We start from the raw sequence: 18529 nt of genomic DNA on the forward strand, positions 1-18529 counted from the left end.
AAAAATAGAGGGAAAAAATAAATAAATAAATAAAAAAATAGTGCTAAAAATTAGATAACAAATAAAACAGGCTTTTAACTTGGATTTATTTTGCTTTTTTTTAATATCGTTGAACCATATCTTGGTAAAGATGCTGTTCTTGGACGATAAAAACTAGTATTATTATTTATACGAATTTCTTCTTCTTCTCCATTATTAAAATAATAGGAAGCATAAGGTTGTTGTAGACTAGGTGATAATAAAGATAAATATGTCTCTTCTTTTTTTACGTCTTGCTTAATTAAAAATGTTGTAATTATTGTCATTAATAAAATCGTCAGTTGAATGCCTATTAAAATAATTAAACTGGTAATAATCCAATTTTGCCAGCCTTGAATGAACGTTATTGTTGTCTCTTTACATCCAACATTACTTTCTAACAAAATAGAACATGTCATATCAGGTACTGCTCTATCTTTGATTGAATTATATCCACAGCATTTCAATCTATAATAATAATGTGTTAATTGGAATGACTTTACAATTCAATATATATGTTCTTTTTTTTTTACGATTCTTCAAAGTTGTATATAAATTTAGAATCATTTGTTATAAAGAAATCCCAAGCTTGACTTCCATATTCAGTCAACTAAGGTATAAAAAGATTATTGGTAGTTTATCTATTTTATAATATGTTATAAGGGATAATAGCTTTACTTTTGTCTTGTAGATATAAGCAAGTCTTATGATAACTATTTTTTTTAAAAAAAAAAGAAAAGTATTCTCTCTATTTATAATCTAATTCAAATTATATAATTCAACTTACCAAGCTCTACAACGAAGAGTAAGGCAGTAACGATATTATATACATTTAAAAGATGAATATCTTCAAGATAAGCTCCAAAAAAGCCAATGAAGGATATAAATGTAATAAAACCACCAACTATAAATGCTCCAATAGAAATTGTTTTACTGATATTAGAAGAATCAATGATATAAGCTCCTAAATATTCCATTTATTATTTTAACAAACAACAACAGTTATTATTATTATTATTATTATACCTATTGATATCAAAACGAGCCCTATAAGCTTATATATGAATATAGACTATATCAATTTTTCTGTGACAAGGCAAGTATTAAAATAGAAGTTTACCATAATTAAGAGATGAAGTGAACTCACATGTTCACGTAATCGTTGAGATCTTTTATACATTAAACGACCATCCATCATAAGAAATTAGAAAAAAAAATGAATAAAATAAAATAAAACTGAAAAAAAAAGTAAAATAAAAAAAATAAAAATAATAAAAATAATAAAAATAATAAAAAAAAAAGACAATATGTAACTTTTGTGCTATTATATAAAAATGCATAGAATGATTATAAATAACCATTCACTTTTAATGTTCTTTTCCCATATATAATCGTATTCAAAGTCACTGCACTTAATAAAGTAATGGGTACAGGCTTCATTGATTTTAATGCTGTCTTTGCATTTAAAAAACTCCAAGATAAACACCAAGCTAATATAATAAAAATAAGTTCCAAAGCATCATCATTCATATATCTTTTTTCTTACCTGTAGAAATACCAGATCCATTCTCTGCATCTCCTGTATTAATAACATAACTATAGAAACAGATACATAAATACATACATGAATATAAATACTCGAATTTACCCTGCTCCTGCAAATATACTAGAGAATGCTATTGTTTGAAATAATGAAGGTATACCAGGGCTTTTCCTGATCGATAAAGGCAAAGTGGCTAATGCTATTTATTATAGCAAAGCTTAATAAATAGACAATGAAATTCATCTATACATGTTTATATTACTTAACGCAGAAAGTGCCCAAATAGGATAAGGTGAATTTGATTGTTTATCAATCCATGTTGTTGCTTTCTCCTCTACCTTGGCTTTTTCTGTCATGATTGAAAATGAAAAAGAAAAAGAAAAAGAAAAAAAAAAAACTCAGACTACACAACTCTCTAGGGGGCGCACTTATGGAAATAAATTTTATTTCTTCATTCAGGGGAAACAACAGATAAAAAAGTGTAGTAAAGACGACTCAGTTCGTGACTTGCAGCAGTAAACGTTATTTCATTTCTCTTTTTCTCTCTCTCATTTTTTTTTTTTTTTTTTTAAAAAATAATAATAATAATAATATAAAAATGTCGAATTATGAATGTAGTCTACAAGGAATTATTATGGGAGAAGAACAAAAAGAAAAACTCTTGCAACGACTTGTTGGTCTGTGTGGCAATAATTCCATCATTGATTTATTTGAACATGAATTAGTCTTTATACCTTCAAGTAAATGATTCAATTACATATACATGTGCGCCCCCTTCCTTTTTTTTTTTTTGAATTGTTATATTGATTTTATTAAATTAGATCAAACACCTATTGGACCAGCACGTAATGATGATGTTGTTCTTCGACTTCAATCAAAAATTACAAATGAAAAAGAATTAAGTATGAAATATAGACAATGGTAAAATTGTAAAACTCTCTCCTTTGCCACGTACAAATAAATATATCAACTAGGTTTTTATGTTTGCAAGGTAATCCTGAACCACAACGTGCAAGAACAGTGACAGTACGTCCAATATCACGCGTTCAATTATCTGGAGATATTTTTCGATTTATGAAGTCATTAGGATATAGGTTTAAGTTTATTTATTATTATGAGAAAAGACAAATACTAAAATATAGAATGTAGTTTCTCTTTTGATGTAGTTAAAAAGGGATATTTATTAGCTTATAATAAATTATTAAGAATTACAGTGACACAGTTATTTAAAGTAAAAAAAAAAATGCTACAGTCATCCAATTTTGAAAATGCATTCACTAAAATATGAATAACCTTTATAGTCTAAAAAACTAAAAGTAGAAACATTGATACCAATCATGCAACAAGAAGATATTTGGGTCGTTGAAGTGACATCGTTATCTGTACCTCAAGAACAAGTAAATCAAATGGCAGAACATGTAAATAGATTTAAGAATTTACTTATAGGGTAAAATTTGGAACTCGTTTATATATGAATATATTTATGTATTTATTTTAAGAATGCTTTACTAATAAATTTATTGATATAGAGTTGTAGATTTGGAATATGTAGATACAAGAGCATTACAAAATAGAATTCATTATTAAAATAAAATAAAATAAAAAATACGTTTTTTTTTTTTTTTCAATTATTAAGCAGCTACACGACTACTATTTATTTTCAACGACAGACTCCATATCTGTCAAATTACCACGTAATGCTTGTTCAATTTCTAAACTTTCAAAAAGACTTTTAAAGTTGCCTGCACCAAAGCCGTTATGATTATTTCGTTGAATGATTTCGACAAATACAGTAGGACGATCTTCAAGTGGTTTTGTGAAGATTTGTAATAAATAACCATTTTCATCATAATCGACTAAAATATTCAATTTTTGCAATACATCTAAATCTTCTACGATAGGTCGTTTGGCTACTTTATTATGAGTGACAAGTTTAGTGCGTAAGGAATCATAGTAATTAGAAGGAATGGTTAAAAAGTCACAACCACGTGCCTTCATGTTGGTGACAGATGTGATAATGTCATTTGTATTGATAGCGATATGTTGAACACCTGCACTACCATAGAAATCGACAAATTCTTGAATTTGAGATTTCTTACGACCGACAGCGGGTTCATTGATAGGGACCTTGATACGTTCCTCAGGATCTGCCATGACAACTGATCTAAGTGCACTATACTCTGTAAAGACTTGTTTATCATCTACTGACCAGAATCGATGGAAATCAAAGGCCTTTTCATAAAAGTCAGCGATAGGATTCATTTGCCCATCTGGTTGATTGCCTACGATATGATCGATAAATCCAAGTGGAACAGGTGGTCTATTTATGGAGGAATGTTAGTTTATTGTTTTCATCTTCTTTTCTACTATGTATAACTTTACAATACATCTTCAAGAGGATCTTTGTATCTTAATACTTCAAAAGAAGATTTATAACCTGGTAAAAAAAGACCTTTATAATTTTTACGTTCAATCAAAGTATGATGAACATCACCATACTTTTTTTTTAAAAAAAAAAAGAAAATAATAAATAAATAAATAAAATGTTCAGTCAAATGCTAAATGATGTCATTTAAAATGTACTTACTGTTGCCAAGGTAGCAATGACCACTGTACCATCTTCATCGGTTATTTCTTCTGGTTCCTTGATCGATTTAGCACCTCTATCAATTGCTTTCTATATATATAATTTTCTATGAGTTTATGAAAAAGATTTTTTTTTATTCTTCTTCTTCTTACATTGTATACAGCTCGACAATCCTTGACATTAAAAGCAATATCTTTAACACCATCGCCTCGAACAGAAATTTCTTGAGCCATCTCTCTTTGAGCAGTAGGATGGATAGGGCTTTCAAAGACAAAGATAGCATCACCTTGTTTAACTACATGAGAAGCCGTTTCTCGAGAGCCAGTTTCAAGGCCACGATAAGCAATATGCTTAAAACCTAATCTAGTGCAATAAAAGGAAGCTGCTTGTTTAGCATTCATAACTGTAAATCGAAGGTGATCAAAACCAGAATAAGGGTTAGTCTCAGAAGCTGAATTTCCATTTACTGCTGGAGCCTAATAATGAATGAATAAATGAATAACCAAAATACATATGTATATGTATCTATTTTATCTTTTTTAAAATTTAAATAGTTACCATTGTAAATAATGTAACGAATATGTTAATAAAGAAAAGAAGAAGAAAAAAGATGAAGATAATAATAATAATGAAAGTATTTATATATAAAATATTATTATTATTTTTTTTTTTTTGATACAATAATAAAACTGGCTGCTGCTACCGCTGCTACTGCTGCTACTACTACGACGCATTTAAAGCTGCATATATCAAAATTTATATTCGTCCCAGATAACATTTCCCACGACACTTGACATTCTCTTAAATGCTGATAACCGAAATTTTCGATGATAAATTTATAAACAATAGTTTTTTTTTTAATGTATCAAACAAATGAAATCAATTGTTTTTTTTTTTTTTTTTTTTTACTGTAAAATAAAGCAAATTATGTGTGTGTGTATGTGTGTGTTTTTTTTTCCTTATTTCCTTATTTTCTTGAAATTATTTAATCTCCTGGAAACCGCTTTACTGCATCTTTCTCACGATATTAAAAGCAGAATTTATGATTGATCCTATTTTCTGGAAATAATATTACCATTTTCCTTATTTAGAAATAATGTTTTTTTTTTATTATTATTTTGCTAGTAAGCTGTCATTTTTTTTTAACAGGAAGCTTTTATATTAACCAAAAAACACACACACACACACGTTTATTTATTCTACTGGTCTTTATTCTTATAAATTGAATATACTATGCAGGTTCCTTTCATTTTTTTTTTTCTTCTTGTTTGTTTCTTGACTTTATATTTTTATTATGGTCACTCTGTAATCCTTTTCACGTAAGGCATAGGCGTAGTTGTTTTCTTTTTCTTTTTTTTTTTGTCATTGCTATGTACGCACAAGGTTTATTCTAAAAAAAAAATCCTGTGTTAAAAATATGATCTTTCTTCAGCTGTCAAGTCAGAGCTTAACCGATAATTAGTGTAGTAGAAGACGACGACAAGATAGAATGAAGCTCAGCGAGCGTGTTAGATTTAGAATTTATTTCCATTATGCCTTAAAAACTCTTCTCACTATTTTTTTTTCTAAATACGACATTACTTTAAACTTTTACAAGTACGACATAAAAAAAAAAAGTGTACACACACTTGACACATAAAATAAAATACAAACAAAACGTTTTTTTTCTTTTATAAAAAAATTTCATCATTTAATTAAAGGAGAATTTATAATTAACAAAAAACTGAATTATAATTTCATGTAATCTTCCTTTAAATTATTTAGATGTTGGAAGGGTAAAGCATCTAATGATAAAAGAAAAAAAAAGCAAGTAATGTGCATTAATATGATGACCTATTAATCCCAATTTATATAAAGGAAAAAAAATAATAATACTTACGACACGAACGGAGGCACCAAAGACCTTAGGAGGCAAGTTCTTACGGAAACGAGCCTTAACAACACCGTTAGTACCATGAGCACGAGCGATACGTCCCCAAATGACACGAATCTTGGAACCATTGACTTCACGTTGAGCACGGTAGACGTAGGCAACACGCTTACCAAGGTAGAATTGAGCATCCTTAGTAGTCTTGACACCTTCAATTTGGATGAGGGAGACGTTGGGGTTTTGGTTACGCTTAGCACGTTCATAGCCCAAAACACGGCCCTTGCTGTAAAGACTATTTAAAAGTAAAAATGGGTTTTCTGATATTAGAAACTACACTAGAACAAATAAAAAAAAATAACAATGACTCTAAGCTTGCTCTTCCTTTCTTTCTTCCATGACATATTTTTTTTTTTTGAAGAGAAAAAAATAAATAAATCATAACTGAATTGTTTTTTTTTCCATCTCCTGTGTGTGTGTGTGTGTATGTGTGTACTAATCAAGTCTAACAGCTTATATTATCGTCGTCAATAGTTGTAAACTGTCGGATGTAATACATTTTAAATGTTTCGAATCTCCTCAATCGAAAATAAAAATTCAAAGATTACAACTTGAACTATAACATTTCTTCATATCCTCTCTCTATGGTTGTTGATTTTGTTGTACATGTCATGGGAGGGTGAAAAAAAGAATAGGAAACTAGAGTCATCATCATCATTATGGATGGATGGATTCAACTTACCGGTTGGATACCATGTCTAATATCTAAAATAGGAAGAAATATAGAGAAGGGGAAAGGGGGATAGCATATACTTCCTTGAAGGTTGTTGTAAGTTAGGTCGCAAGAATGGTACAACCAATCATATTCTAAATAATATACCGGAACATTTTATGTTTAAACTCAGTTATCGAACCGCATTATATGTATATGTTTGTTTTTTTTTTTTTTTTTTGAATTCAGACGCTAATAAATTTTTAATACGATTAAATTCTGAGTTTTATTATTATTATTATTATTTTTTTTTTTTTTTTTTAAATTTTTTGGCAATGAGCATGTAGCGACGAAATAAATGCGCAATATTGCCCGAGCCAGTTATAGAGGGGAAATAAGAATAAAAACCTTCCTAAAGGACAAGAAGGGAAAAAGGAAAACGAGAAGGAAAAAGAAAAGAGCAGTATTTTGGAATTAAGAGAAAATATAAGGGGGGAAAAGCGAAAAAGTGAGAAGAAACAATTTAAAAAAAAAAAACAAATAAGACCAAAGTGACCAGGAAGACACACACTATTACTTGGATAACCAATTCAATAGCTTGAGACCAGGATCGACAGGATCAGGAGGAAATTCATCATGGAAGTAGTAATCAAGTTCATGTAGAATTGTACAAAGAATAGGCCATAAAGTATACCAGCTCGTACAATCAGAAGGACGACGAGGTTTATGCAGTGGAAGCAAGTTGAGGAGGAACGAGATGGGTCACTTAAAATACGATTAAAGAATTTTATTTAAAAAATTAAAAAATGACCAATGAGCACATAGCATTTATATATGCTGTTTTGCCCTGGTCAGATCGCTATGGAAAAAAAGGAAATAAAAACCCTTTTGGGATAAAAGGGAAAATGTTAAAGTATATGTATAAGTGATGATAATTAATTATCAGAAATTCGTTTTTGTATTGAAAGAAGATGATTGACAAAGGGTTCACCAAGATGGTCGGAGGGTTCAGGGATTTGGGAGTGAGCTAGATAGTCCATCTCAAATAGAATTGCACATATAGAAGGCCAGCGTATGAGCCAGGCATCAATTGATTTTTTCACTTTCTTCGTATAGAATGTTGATGGTAATAGATTCAAGAGATAAGAGAGTGGATCTTCAATAGATTTGGGCATCTGAAGGCGGTTGTGCATATGTAAACAAGAAAAACTATGTGAGCGTGTGAAGAGTTCGTTTGGATGGAAGGGGCAGGCTTGGGGTTTACCAAGAGGTAACCAACCAAGTCGCCATCGCACGCAACGAAACCATTCTCTTCTTGTCATTGGTATCGTAAGAATAGGGTCAACAATCAGATTATTACGGCAATGGGATAAAAGTTTCGAATGTTTTTCTTGTAGTTTTGAGTGGTAGCTGTTAAGTAGGAATTGTCTTCGTGTCCTACTAAAATCCTTATGAGACTTAGTGTTAAGATTTTCATTGCAAACTGATATCCATAGAGGAGATTTGGATAGTTGGGACCATTTTGATTTAGTTTGAGACTGTATGTATGGTAGCAATTTCGTCAATAATGCATCATTTGGTAGAAAGGAGGATCTAAAAAGAAATTGTGCTTGGAGTATTGAAATACGATCTTTCATGTTAGGTAAATTTGTTAGGTGTAACATTACTTTGGTTGAGGTGAAAGGTCGTCCACCGAAGATTTGACGCATACATTGATTTTGGCAGTTTTCTAGAGAGCGGATTTCTCGTAGGTTGAAGGTTGTGATTGCTAATCCATATTCTAATTGTGGTCGAACTATTTGGGCGTAAAAACGAGCTGAAAGAAGGTGGTCAAAGTCATTTTTGTTTACACCAAGGGTAGTAAGCTGTCTCATCGTTCCAAGTGCTTTATTGATGTTTTGTTGTAAAAGTGCTGATTTATGTACGACACCACCAGATTTAATAGGAACACCGAGGTACGGGAAGAAATCTTCATTGGGTAATTCATTATTGTAGAGGTAGTATTTTTGAGGTGTAAGATTGGAATTCACAATAACGCACTTTTTAGGGTTCCATCTGTAACCTAAAGAAAGGCTGTGTTCTTCGCATTTGGTAAGGAGGGACTGCATGGAATCAGCATCAGAAATGAGAACCACATCATCTGCATATAATAGGCAATTTAACTTTGGCGCCACAAGGGAAGGATCATTAAAGTCTGTTTCAAGGAGAGGTGCTGGTCGTAAGAAATTTGGAAGACTATTAATATATACTGAATATAAGTAAGGTGATAAGACAGAGCCTTGTAGAACGCCTGTTTTTGGATGGAAACGGGAGGATATATGGTTGCTAAGAATCACCTCGACAGAAACTTCTTCAAACATGTTGTATAAGAGGGCTAAAAGAGGTGTTGAGACACTTGAAGAAAGCTCGTCCCAAATGATACTTCGATCAACCGTATCATAAGCTGATTTTATATCGAGAAAGGCTAGTACTGGATTGTAATGTAAGTGTTTACGATGATATAATTGGCATAATTCGGTTAGACAAAGTACTTGGTCAAGCGACCCTCTAGCTTCACGGAAGCCTCCCTGAGCTACATCCAGCGTGGGGCCGGTGTTAATTAGTTCATATTGCATGCATTTTTCTAAAATTTTACGGAATACTGAGGTCAAACTAATTGGTCGATAGTTGCCCGGGTCAGAAGTATCACCTTTTTTATGGATTGGGACTATCTGGCTAATGCGCCATAGTTGGGGGTCACTTAAAATACAGTTTTTACGCTTTAAATTTAGACGATGTTAGTTTTTTTTTTCTGGACGAATCAAAATTAATTTTTAGACAGAATAAAAATGGAAATTAGACGAAAAAAAAAAAAAAAAAAAAAGGTGAATCACAGACGTTGCAGAAGTATTGTGTCTAATGTAATGAAGTGCGTTTTAACCTTATGCTCCTTTGATAAATTTCAACTTAAGAACACAGAGGATTTCCTCGATCCCAGAAAGCCTCTGTATATCACATCCGTCTTTAGCAATTAGCAACATAAACTTGTTTATAATGCTCAGCAATACAAGATGTATGCATGTCTGGTTTTTCCAAAAAGAATTCTTGTTTTTTTTTTATTTATCTCGAACCAACATCTTCGATAGAGCTCAAAAAGAGTGAATATGGGGGCTCATTAATAGCGGTTCGTAGTCATGCTGGCTTATGGCATCTACGACTAACAGAGAATAGTGCACCCTACACTTGTCCATGAAAATGTGATAATGATACTTATTGTGCTTACTCAAAACATCCATTATATTTTTTAAACTAAGACTACAATATGATACGCATTTATGATTTTTTTTATCTGTTTTACATATTTGTCATTTTTTTTTTTTTTTTTTTTTTTTTTTTTTTTTTTTTTTTTTTTTTTTTTTTTACATAAGTTCAAGGAACTGTTTTTTACGTTACCAATGGCATTGATATTAGCAGGGGACTTTTCAGGTATATTATTCTTTCTTTTTTTTTTCTAAGATACGGTTTGCTCAGCTGCTAATAAAACAGGCTCACTAAAAGTTGTGGCAGTGTCCCTATCATTGTTAATCCCTTTTGAACAAGGTTCTGTTAACACCTTTTTGTCAAGTGTCATAAATGGCTCTAGTGAATATCAAATGGTTGGATTCCTATTAGGTTGTTTTTCATTTTAAAAGGTTTTGCCTTGAGGGACCAATAAACTCTATATTGTCAATTAGGTTAACACACTGATATTTCTAGGGTGCGCATACATATATGGGAGACTACGTGTGTACAGTTATATGAAAGTATAGATTTGACAGTCATATTTAAGATACAGCATTGGTAAATATTGTGGTGAAATACACCGACAATTAATAAAGAATATGCACAGATATGACATATAATTCATATCGTGCACTTTCACTATATCATATATCAGCCAAACGAAAACAGAAAGAATCCTGAAATCCAGATTTCTCAAATAATATACATATAGGCATGATTATTTAGATCCAGTTGAGTCCAGACTTACTGCGTAACTAACAACTCTATGTTGTTTCGCGTTCAAACTACATCCAACAGATGATAGCTGTGACAGACAGAACAATAGAAGATGTTACTCAAGATATTGTTATGACTTCGCTAATAATGAACGCTGTAAGAGAAATAATTTACATGCCATATCAAAATGTTGCTCTTGTTTTTTTCTTAAGACCTTAGCCTTTTTAATAAGTGGAATATTTACCAAAAAAGGACTACACTCGATTTCTATTGGCTTTTTATTTAATTTTTTTAAGTGCAAATCAACCTTAAATTTTCCACAAACATATCACATTTTCTTTACCTTCTTTACCGATCTTTGCTTATTTCATACAAAAACATGCATCGATCATTTATTTTTAACAAGAAAAAAGCTATTTATGACAGTCGTCTAGAGAAGAATGAGCTTTCAAGCAAGTATTATTATTAGTGCACATATCTAATCAAAATTAACAATAACATCATAGATGCCACATGCTTTGATTGTGGTCAGAAGGGACACTTAACAAAAAACTATAAAAAATGCTCATTATATTCACCCGAGACTGGTGACGAAGGTATAGTTGTTCGTATGTAGAATAAGGTGCTAAACATCTACTAATTTACTAAAGAATAGTTGGCACTAGTACTAATAAAAAACGAAAACAGTCAGAAAACGTTAAAAGAGCTAAAAAGGATGCTAAAAGACAGAAAACACAAGCAAGTACCGAAGTTGTTTGTTCAAGATGTAAGCTTTCAGGTCATAGCTCTGCACGCTCCCCTGAATGCTCTTTCTATATTTTATCAAAAGCGAAAACCTTGGCTCTCAACCTTGGATCTAATTATACTGCGTACACACGGAAGCTTCCTTTTGATAATTGTATCAAAGAAGAATACAAAGGTGTCCTGAAAGAAAAAATTATCACCTGCTGCAATTCTATAAGACAGCTTATCTACAGAGCGAAGTTGTTTGTAAATTACTATATTTTACAAAATCCCAATGAGCCTGCCCCAGGATTCATCTTTAAACAACAATTCTGGTATACTATATGCCAATTGGTCAATAATAGAAGGCCTACCAATAGCACTGTAGTCAGTCCAAATCTTTTACAGCAATGGGATAACTTCAAAAGAGAAAACCCTAAGGCATGCTATGCCGTAACTTTAATAAGTGGTGCAAGTCAATGTCTGGCTGAGGCGTGCACAGAGGTAGCTACCTCATATCAGAATGCAATCGTCAAGACCTTTGAAAATAGATTGATTTATTATCTTCGGTACAAGATTCAAATCATGTTTGTGGTAAAAAAAAAAAAAAAAAAAAAAAAAAAAAAAAAAAAAAAAAAAAGTGTATGTATATAAATAGTAATAAAGAACTAAACAAATTTTATAAAAATAAATATAGAATATGGATCGAAAAGACGTTCATAATATTGCTGTAAAATATTGTTATCAATATATCTGTCAAGGGGATCCAGTGTGGCCAACAAGTGAAATTGTAAATGATGATACAATAAGACAAAAAGTTGTTCAATTTTGCCAGCCTCTGAGGGACATTCTAAATACCAAAGTAACAGTGAAAACTCTATCGGAATCCCCTGGTAGATTTACTCCTTTGTTGATACACTTGCTCTCTATCATTGAATCTGAACACGACAACCATTGTGAATACGATGTAAGAAGACTGTCTCTTCCGCGGCGATTTAGTCTGTTCCCAACACCTTCCTTGCACTGGCGTTCTATAACTTTGTCAGTAAACGCATTATCTGCGTTTCTTCCTCGTGAAAAGTTGCCAAGAGGTTATAATGACCAACTTCGGCTCTTTTTTAAAGTATTAAAGTTCCAGTCATTGAGAATTAAAACGTAAGTTGAAAAAAAAAGGGTGATATCATAATAATTAAAGCAAACATACTTCCAGAATTGAAAGTATAATGCCAAATGGCAGAAATAGACAGTTGTTTGGAAACTTGATCAGATCAGACGGTTTCAGTGTTGATTTTTTGTTCTACAAAAGACGAAATGATCAAAATGATATGGCTGTCAAAGTTAACCAAATACACCTCAAAGTCGATGACTTTAAGAGTCAAGAAATAGAACAGTCATATCTTCCAATAGCAATTGACCCTGGAAGAAAACCGTTTTTACTGCAGTTACCGATTTAGATCGCGATGTTCGACGATGCACAGCCAAGGAATACTATCATTTGACAGGTTCAGCAAGATTCAGTTCTGAATTGAACAGACTAAAAAATGAGCGTGGCATTAACATCATAGAAAGCTCTATACCAACCAACAAGACTTCTGACTCAGAAAAGTACTTGCAGCATGCCACTTATATTTTCAATAATTTAGATACTCTGTTCGAGTTTTATAACGCTGCTACGGCAAAGGACCGTTTCTTCTTGTACCAAGGAAAGCAAAGGGCGCCAGAGCTAATGGTAAATATGTTGCTAAACGGAACTAAAAAGTACAACAGAAGTTTAAGAAGCAAAAAGAAGAAGAAAGCAAAAAACAAAAAGAAGAAGAAGAAAAAGGGGGACCAAGAAGAAAAGAAAGGAAAAGAAGTTAAAAAGAAATGTATTCCAAGGTATTTGTAGTTAAAAAAAAAACCCAGTAAATTAGTATTATTATTATTTTTACTGAAAAAGTGCATGTATACAAATGTATCTGATAGAGAGACCAAGTATAAAAACTACAAATCAAAGGTACCCTTGGTCGTATTTGGGGCCGGAATGTTTGGCAAAGATTTGGTGCACTACAAGGGATTGAGAAGTGGAGTCACTGAACTCTTTTACAAGACTTTAAAGAGAAGAGAAAGTAATGGTGACTTGATAGTTGTTACCATCGATGAGTATCTTACCTCCCAAGTATGCTCTAAATGTATGACAAGAAGTTTGGATGTTTTTACTGGTGTTCGTGGCTGTGGTGTTCTTGTTTGCAAAACATGTCAAACACTGTGGCAGAGGGATATTAATGCATCTTTAAACATAATGAAGATTGCTCAGTCGATTTGGAGAGATGGAGAGCGTCCTCTTCCGTTTAAAAGAGGTTAAGTCTTACATAAATCGCCGTATTAAACACGGTTCTCCGAAAGGAGTTCAGATTATTACAGGTAAAGAAAAAGTCTGAACATTTACCATCAAAGTGTTTGAACTTATTTTTTTTTTTCGTCTAATTTCCATTTTTATTCTGTCTAAAAAAGGTAAGCAAATTGTCTAAAAATTAATTTTGATTCGTCCAGAAAAAAACTAACATCGCCTAAATTTAAAGCGTAAAAACTGTAACAAGAAGCTCCACATGCACACTCGTTTATTCTTGCCACGATCAATTGCAGATCCCCTTTCCTTTCTTTTAAATCATCTCCCTCAGCATAAGCACCGAAATTCTCAGGATGTTTCTGCTTGGTTCTATCGCTGGCCAGTTATGTGTACCATTCTACAGGAAATAGATTATTTAATGCACGATAAACTACCCCCTCCACTTCTTGATCCAGGCAGAAAATTACTCAACTGGTTGTCTCTTTAAACTTGTTAGCAATATTCCCCTTTCTTTCTCACTTTCTCTTCTTCCTTTCCTTTACCTTTTTACCTCTTGTCCCATAAGAGGGTTTTTAGATACTTTTTTTCACATCATTTGAACTGACCTGGGCAATCCAATATAACAAACATATTATGTGCCCATAGGTCGCTTTATAAATTTTAATTTATAAAAATAATAAAAAAATGTTTAATCGTAACAAGAAGCTCCAAGCGCAATACCTCTTTCGAACTTCCCAATTACCAGCAGATACTCTTCTTGCCCATCTTTTGCCTCATGTTCAGCTCTCAAATAGTCATTCCCACTGGTATAAATTGACTCAAACTACAATGTGGACACACCTATGCTCACCAAATATCTCAACGCTCGACCGAAAACAATTCTACACTCTTCGTGCTAAGTTTCTAGATGATCAATTTCAAAATCTTCGTCAAGATACTAATTCACTCCTATTGTCTTCCTCACGCCCCACTCTTGAATTGGATCCCATCCTTTACTTACCAATGACTACCTCAGAACGTAGCCGAGTGCTTCGTTGGCGACTTGGCTGGCTACCGGGTGGTAAACCTAAAGAATGTATCTTTCATCCGTCTCATAATTGGAGCCGGCAACATGCTATTGAGTGCTTACATGTACATCATCGTCTCTACATGCCTACTTCAGTCGAAGATCCCATCTCGTTCCTCCTCAACTTGCTTCCACTACATAAACCTCGTCGTCCTTCTGATTGTACGAGCTGATATACTTTATGGCCTATTCTTTGTACAATTCTACATGAACTTGATTACTACTTCCATGATGAATTTCCTCCTGATCCTGTCGATCCTGGTCTCAAGCTGTTGAATTGGTTATCCAAGTAATAGTGTGCGTCTTCCTGGTCACTTTGGTCTTATTTGTTTTTAAATTGTTTCTTCTCACTTTTTTCGCTTTTTCCCCTTATATTTTCTCTTAATTCCAAAATACTGCTCTTTCTTTTTCCTTCTCGTTTTCCTTTTTCCCTTCTTGTCCTTTAGGAAGGTTTTTATTCTTATTTCCCCTCTATAACTGGCTCGGGCAATATTGCGCATTTATTTCGTCGCTACATGCTCATTGCCAAAAAATTTAAAAAAAAAAAAAAATAATAATAATAATAATAATAAAACTCAGAATTTAATCGTAACAAGAAGCAAAATACACATATGCAATGCCTTTTTTTATTTAGCCGTCATCCATCTTTGTACAAGTGTCATTCTTCTCCGCCAATTGAAATCTCCTCATTAATTATGTAATTCTTTCAGGACATGCTTATCTTACTAAAAATGACTCATTAAAAAAAAAAAAAAAAAGATAACTAATACTGTGTTTTTATTTAATTTCCCTCTCCTCTTTCATATACACTTATATAAATATATACATCTACGTTTGACTTTTAAAGAACTCCCTCCTCCTCCTCCTTTTTTTTTCTTTTTTTCTTTTTTGATGAAGACGATTATAAAAAAACTTGTTCATGAACCAACACAATTCTCTCCAGAGGATGCAGAAAGAGCGATGCATCAGATAATGCAAGGATCGGCCACCTCAAGCCAAATCTCTGCCTTTCTCATTTCTTTAAAACTTCAAGAAAAGGACAAAGATCCACAAGTGGTGGCAGCTTGTGCGACAGCTATGCGTAGCCATGCCTGTCTTGTCCCTTACGACCACCATCCTCAGCTTGTAGGACAGGTGGTGGATATCGTTGGTACAGGTGGTGATGGCCATGATACCTACAATGTCTCCACAACGGCCTCTATTGTTGCAGCGGGGGCAGGGGCCAAGGTAGCTAAACATGGGAATCGAGCCGCCTCATCACGATCAGGATCAGCGGATCTGATGGAGGCCCATGGATGTGCTATTACACAAGTTGAGCCTTATCAAGTCGCGGATATCCTAGATCAATACTCACTTTTGCTTTTTATTTTCACCTACTTTCCATCCAGCGATGAAGCATGTAGCCAAGTTGAGAAAGGAGATAGCCGTCCCCACCGTCTTTAATCTCTTGGGGCCCATGTCAAATCCAGCGAAACCAAGTCGGATGGTAGTAGGGGTACACTCACCTGAGATAGGAGCGTTGATGGCGAATGCACTTCGATTAACAGGTGTGCAAGAGGGCTTAGTCGTCTGTGGTGCAGAGGGATTAGATGAGATTAGTCCTGCAGGTGAAACGCATTATTGGAGAATTGATGGCAACGATATAAAGACAGGCGTATTACATCAACTGTCGATTTTGGATTAAAGAGAACCTATCCTTTATCTCAAGTCAAAGGGGGTGATTGTCATGAAAACGCTCACATCTTGAATCAATTATTAAATAATCAATTATCCGATGAAGATCCCATTTTAAATTTCGTACTATTAAACACATCGGCTCTTTTAGTCATGGCTGGAATTGCCAGTGATTTTAAAGAAGGTGTGGAAAAGGCCCGTGAATCCATCAAGTCAGGCAATGCAAAGCGAGTGCTAGAATCCTTTAGAGATGAGACAAGAAAAGAAAAAAGGTGATTACATAAATAAACTAAACTAAACTAAACTAAACTCAAAGAGAGAGAGAGAGTGTGTGTGTGTGTGAGCGAGCAAGCCAGCCAGCCCCAGCTTTTTTTTATTTTATTTTATTTTAATTTTATTATTGCTTGATTTGGCTCAATTGCATAGCAACTGGTAGCACGTGCTTTAGAATTAAATGAAGTGTGACCGAGAGCGACGATTAAATTTTGAGGACTCGTTTGTTAGTGATGATATGCTTGTTCGTGATTAAAGAAGATGATAAGATATGGGACATAGAGAGACCGTAAAGATCAATCACATGAGTTTGATGATAATGAATAAGTACAGTTTGATCCAAAGTGACTGCTACTTTATCATTTAAAAATTGGATATTCTATTTTCAAATAAAAATTTATTCGTGTTGTCAATTTTTGTATATGATTATCTACCTTTGTATTCTGTAATTCATCTTTTATAATGGATATATGACAAGGGAAATAAGCTTGCAAAATAGAATGTGAGATTGATAATGACTCTATTATTATATGTATGTATTTTAGTGAATAAGCTATCATCTTCATTATCAAGACATACTAACCAGGTTAAATCATCTGGAGATTTCCATTCAATTGGATATGCTTCAGTGACATGTTTTTCATTTTCATAGTCATAAATACAATAAATTTGAAATTGATTGGGTGGTAGTGATGATAAATGATGATTATAATCGAAGGTAAGGAACAAGTTCAAATCGTGTCCTTTATTTAGACATACTGTTTCAGGTAAAAAATATTAGGTAAGCAGCTTAAATATGCCTGATCAATTCTATGGTTTGATCTTGAAAGAAAGTGTGAATTAGTTTATGCATTTAGTAATAAATCAGTGTGTTGGTTTACAATGGGAGCCCTTCAGCTTGAATCCAAATACGTTTATCACGTATCCAACCATGTACATGATTTAATTTCAAATGTTGATTATTAGATATTTTGGTATTCTTTTTTATAAAGTCTTCCTCAAGTGCATGCTGAAGATCATTTCTTAATATATTTTGAGAGTCGTTTAACAATGCTTGTTTTCTAGTCATCTATTAAAGATAACATGAAGTTTTTTTTTTTGCCTTAATAAATAATATTGAAGTTTTTTTTTTTATTTTACTTTTCTCGTTATTTCTCTTTTTTGTTCTTGGCATTGCTTTATTTTAGTTTGAATTATATTTAGAGTATTTAGTAGTTCATTTGTATTCATAATGGTCTAAAAAAAAAAAAATAGCGCTATTTTCACCACTAATTTGTTTTCCTTAAAAAAATAAATAAATAAATAAATAGATAATAACGACATTTTATTGGTTCATATTTTACTGTCGTTGTTAGTTATTTAATCTAGCAAAGAACAATAATTAAAACGATGAATATTAGTTATAAATGGATCATCCTTTTTATTTTTATTTTTTTTTTTAAAAAAAAAAAAAAATGGTGTTTCAGTTATTAAGGGGAGATGAGTGGTTTTTTTTTTTTTTTTTTTTTTTTGGAACCCCAATGTCGCGTAAATATTTAAAGTCAGATTATATACTATACTATCTTTTTTTTTATAAATCAAAAAAAAAAAAAGACAACTGATAAGCCTACTAAACTATTCATGACTTTAAACTACAAGAAGAGAAAGCATGATCAGAAAGTATTAAATGATGATAATAGATGTAAAGAAATTTATAATATAGCTGCTCTCTATGTGTGCTATTTGTAGTAGTCAAAAAGAGGAAGAAGGAAGAATATTA

General features: G+C 32.5%; 11 protein-coding genes across 11 annotated transcripts; 6 read left to right on the forward strand and 5 right to left on the reverse strand.

Moving 5' to 3' along the window:
• Positions 1 to 10: 10 nt before the first annotated feature.
• BX663DRAFT_518543 (Tetraspanin family-domain-containing protein) lies at positions 11 to 1319 on the reverse strand. The gene is made up of 6 exons (XM_051528881.1): positions 1139 to 1319; positions 1045 to 1072; positions 806 to 982; positions 697 to 731; positions 552 to 628; positions 11 to 486 (listed from the first exon to the last, which is right to left on the reverse strand). Exons 1-6 carry the CDS (start codon positions 1214 to 1216, stop codon positions 75 to 77), a joined length of 807 nt encoding a protein of 268 aa, XP_051380080.1. The 5' UTR covers positions 1217 to 1319; the 3' UTR covers positions 11 to 74.
• On the reverse strand, positions 1274 to 1951 carry BX663DRAFT_518551 (altered inheritance of mitochondria protein 19). The gene is made up of 4 exons (XM_051528882.1): positions 1824 to 1951; positions 1667 to 1760; positions 1565 to 1614; positions 1274 to 1508 (listed from the first exon to the last, which is right to left on the reverse strand). The coding sequence occupies exons 1-4, from the start codon at positions 1915 to 1917 to the stop codon at positions 1366 to 1368; spliced, it is 381 nt and encodes a 126-aa protein (XP_051380081.1). The 5' UTR covers positions 1918 to 1951; the 3' UTR covers positions 1274 to 1365.
• Positions 1952 to 2159: 208 nt separating this feature from the next.
• On the forward strand, positions 2160 to 2710 carry BX663DRAFT_440029 (uncharacterized protein; the record flags this gene model as incomplete). The annotated part of the gene is made up of 3 exons (XM_051523372.1): positions 2160 to 2301; positions 2383 to 2482; positions 2536 to 2710. The coding sequence occupies 3 exons, from the start codon at positions 2160 to 2162 to the stop codon at positions 2708 to 2710; spliced, it is 417 nt and encodes a 138-aa protein (XP_051380082.1).
• Positions 2711 to 3090: 380 nt separating this feature from the next.
• On the reverse strand, positions 3091 to 4817 carry BX663DRAFT_459081 (4-hydroxyphenylpyruvate dioxygenase). Its single transcript, XM_051523913.1, has 5 exons — positions 4707 to 4817; positions 4301 to 4624; positions 4149 to 4238; positions 3944 to 4059; positions 3091 to 3881 (listed from the first exon to the last, which is right to left on the reverse strand). The coding sequence occupies exons 1-5, from the start codon at positions 4707 to 4709 to the stop codon at positions 3212 to 3214; spliced, it is 1203 nt and encodes a 400-aa protein (XP_051380083.1). The 5' UTR covers positions 4710 to 4817; the 3' UTR covers positions 3091 to 3211.
• A 972-nt stretch (positions 4818 to 5789) lies between these two features.
• BX663DRAFT_518560 (ribosomal protein L35A) lies at positions 5790 to 6812 on the reverse strand. Its single transcript, XM_051528883.1, has 3 exons — positions 6758 to 6812; positions 6028 to 6310; positions 5790 to 5932 (listed from the first exon to the last, which is right to left on the reverse strand). The coding sequence occupies exons 1-3, from the start codon at positions 6769 to 6771 to the stop codon at positions 5909 to 5911; spliced, it is 321 nt and encodes a 106-aa protein (XP_051380084.1). The 5' UTR covers positions 6772 to 6812; the 3' UTR covers positions 5790 to 5908.
• A 3928-nt stretch (positions 6813 to 10740) lies between these two features.
• On the forward strand, positions 10741 to 12845 carry BX663DRAFT_165899 (uncharacterized protein). The gene is made up of 4 exons (XM_051521644.1): positions 10741 to 11157; positions 11212 to 11301; positions 11361 to 12022; positions 12126 to 12845. Exons 1-4 carry the CDS (start codon positions 11085 to 11087, stop codon positions 12585 to 12587), a joined length of 1287 nt encoding a protein of 428 aa, XP_051380085.1. The 5' UTR covers positions 10741 to 11084; the 3' UTR covers positions 12588 to 12845.
• Positions 12652 to 13316, forward strand: BX663DRAFT_532483 (uncharacterized protein; the record flags this gene model as incomplete). Its single annotated transcript, XM_051530461.1, has 3 exons — positions 12652 to 12802; positions 12871 to 13157; positions 13188 to 13316. 3 exons carry the CDS (start codon positions 12652 to 12654, stop codon positions 13314 to 13316), a joined length of 567 nt encoding a protein of 188 aa, XP_051380086.1.
• Positions 13304 to 13701, forward strand: BX663DRAFT_518580 (uncharacterized protein; the record flags this gene model as incomplete). Its single annotated transcript, XM_051528884.1, has 1 exon — positions 13304 to 13701. A coding segment is annotated over exon 1 (225 nt), but the record flags the coding sequence as incomplete, so codon positions are not given.
• A 309-nt stretch (positions 13702 to 14010) lies between these two features.
• On the forward strand, positions 14011 to 14454 carry BX663DRAFT_477356 (uncharacterized protein). The gene has a single exon (XM_051524283.1). The coding sequence runs from the start codon at positions 14017 to 14019 to the stop codon at positions 14242 to 14244; it is 228 nt and encodes a 75-aa protein (XP_051380088.1). The 5' UTR covers positions 14011 to 14016; the 3' UTR covers positions 14245 to 14454.
• A 1260-nt stretch (positions 14455 to 15714) lies between these two features.
• BX663DRAFT_532484 (anthranilate phosphoribosyltransferase) lies at positions 15715 to 16773 on the forward strand (the record flags this gene model as incomplete). The annotated part of the gene is made up of 3 exons (XM_051530462.1): positions 15715 to 16149; positions 16220 to 16477; positions 16510 to 16773. 3 exons carry the CDS (start codon positions 15715 to 15717, stop codon positions 16771 to 16773), a joined length of 957 nt encoding a protein of 318 aa, XP_051380089.1.
• On the reverse strand, positions 16686 to 18188 carry BX663DRAFT_518593 (uncharacterized protein). Its single transcript, XM_051528885.1, has 7 exons — positions 18114 to 18188; positions 17911 to 18051; positions 17683 to 17839; positions 17350 to 17528; positions 17205 to 17288; positions 16976 to 17149; positions 16686 to 16769 (listed from the first exon to the last, which is right to left on the reverse strand). Exons 2-6 carry the CDS (start codon positions 17998 to 18000, stop codon positions 16976 to 16978), a joined length of 684 nt encoding a protein of 227 aa, XP_051380090.1. The 5' UTR covers positions 18001 to 18051; positions 18114 to 18188; the 3' UTR covers positions 16686 to 16769.
• Between the last annotated feature and the right edge of the window lie 341 nt (positions 18189 to 18529).

Source organism: Cokeromyces recurvatus, assembly GCF_025118155.1.
Source record: "Cokeromyces recurvatus strain NRRL 2243 chromosome Unknown BX663scaffold_25, whole genome shotgun sequence".
Lineage (NCBI taxonomy): Eukaryota > Fungi > Mucoromycota > Mucoromycetes > Mucorales > Mucoraceae > Cokeromyces > Cokeromyces recurvatus.

Excerpts from the sequence above, each read along its gene's own strand:
- BX663DRAFT_518543 (XM_051528881.1), bottom strand. The coding sequence starts at position 1,216 with ATGATGGATGGTCGTTTAATGTATAAAAGATCTCAACGATTACGTGAA. Across the intron at positions 1,073-1,138 it reads CACTTCATCTCTTAATTATG|CTTATAGGGCTCGTTTTGAT; the intron begins GTAAACTTCTAT and ends TTCATATATAAG. Across the intron at positions 629-696 it reads CTTATATCTACAAGACAAAA|TTGACTGAATATGGAAGTCA; the intron begins GTAAAGCTATTA and ends TTTATACCTTAG.
- BX663DRAFT_518551 (XM_051528882.1), bottom strand. The coding sequence starts at position 1,917 with ATGACAGAAAAAGCCAAGGTAGAGGAGAAAGCAACAACATGGATTGAT. Across the intron at positions 1,761-1,823 it reads TTGGGCACTTTCTGCGTTAA|CATTAGCCACTTTGCCTTTA; the intron begins GTAATATAAACA and ends TATAATAAATAG. Across the intron at positions 1,615-1,666 it reads AGTATATTTGCAGGAGCAGG|TTATGTTATTAATACAGGAG; the intron begins GTAAATTCGAGT and ends CTGTTTCTATAG.
- BX663DRAFT_459081 (XM_051523913.1), bottom strand. Across the intron at positions 4,239-4,300 it reads ATTGTCGAGCTGTATACAAT|AAAGCAATTGATAGAGGTGC; the intron begins GTAAGAAGAAGA and ends TTATATATATAG. Across the intron at positions 4,060-4,148 it reads TCATTGCTACCTTGGCAACA|TATGGTGATGTTCATCATAC; the intron begins GTAAGTACATTT and ends TTAAAAAAAAAG.
- BX663DRAFT_518560 (XM_051528883.1), bottom strand. Across the intron at positions 5,933-6,027 it reads TTGGTGCCTCCGTTCGTGTC|ATGCTTTACCCTTCCAACAT; the intron begins GTAAGTATTATT and ends TTTTATCATTAG.
- BX663DRAFT_165899 (XM_051521644.1), top strand. The coding sequence starts at position 11,085 with ATGCATCGATCATTTATTTTTAACAAGAAAAAAGCTATTTATGACAGT. Across the intron at positions 11,302-11,360 it reads ACCCGAGACTGGTGACGAAG|TTGGCACTAGTACTAATAAA; the intron begins GTATAGTTGTTC and ends ACTAAAGAATAG. Across the intron at positions 12,023-12,125 it reads AGATTCAAATCATGTTTGTG|AATATGGATCGAAAAGACGT; the intron begins GTAAAAAAAAAA and ends AAATAAATATAG.
- BX663DRAFT_477356 (XM_051524283.1), top strand. The coding sequence starts at position 14,017 with ATGCACACTCGTTTATTCTTGCCACGATCAATTGCAGATCCCCTTTCC.
- BX663DRAFT_518593 (XM_051528885.1), bottom strand. The coding sequence starts at position 18,000 with ATGAATACAAATGAACTACTAAATACTCTAAATATAATTCAAACTAAA. Across the intron at positions 17,840-17,910 it reads AAAGAGAAATAACGAGAAAA|ATGACTAGAAAACAAGCATT; the intron begins GTAAAATAAAAA and ends TATCTTTAATAG. Across the intron at positions 17,150-17,204 it reads ATGAATTACAGAATACAAAG|AATATCCAATTTTTAAATGA; the intron begins GTAGATAATCAT and ends ATTTGAAAATAG.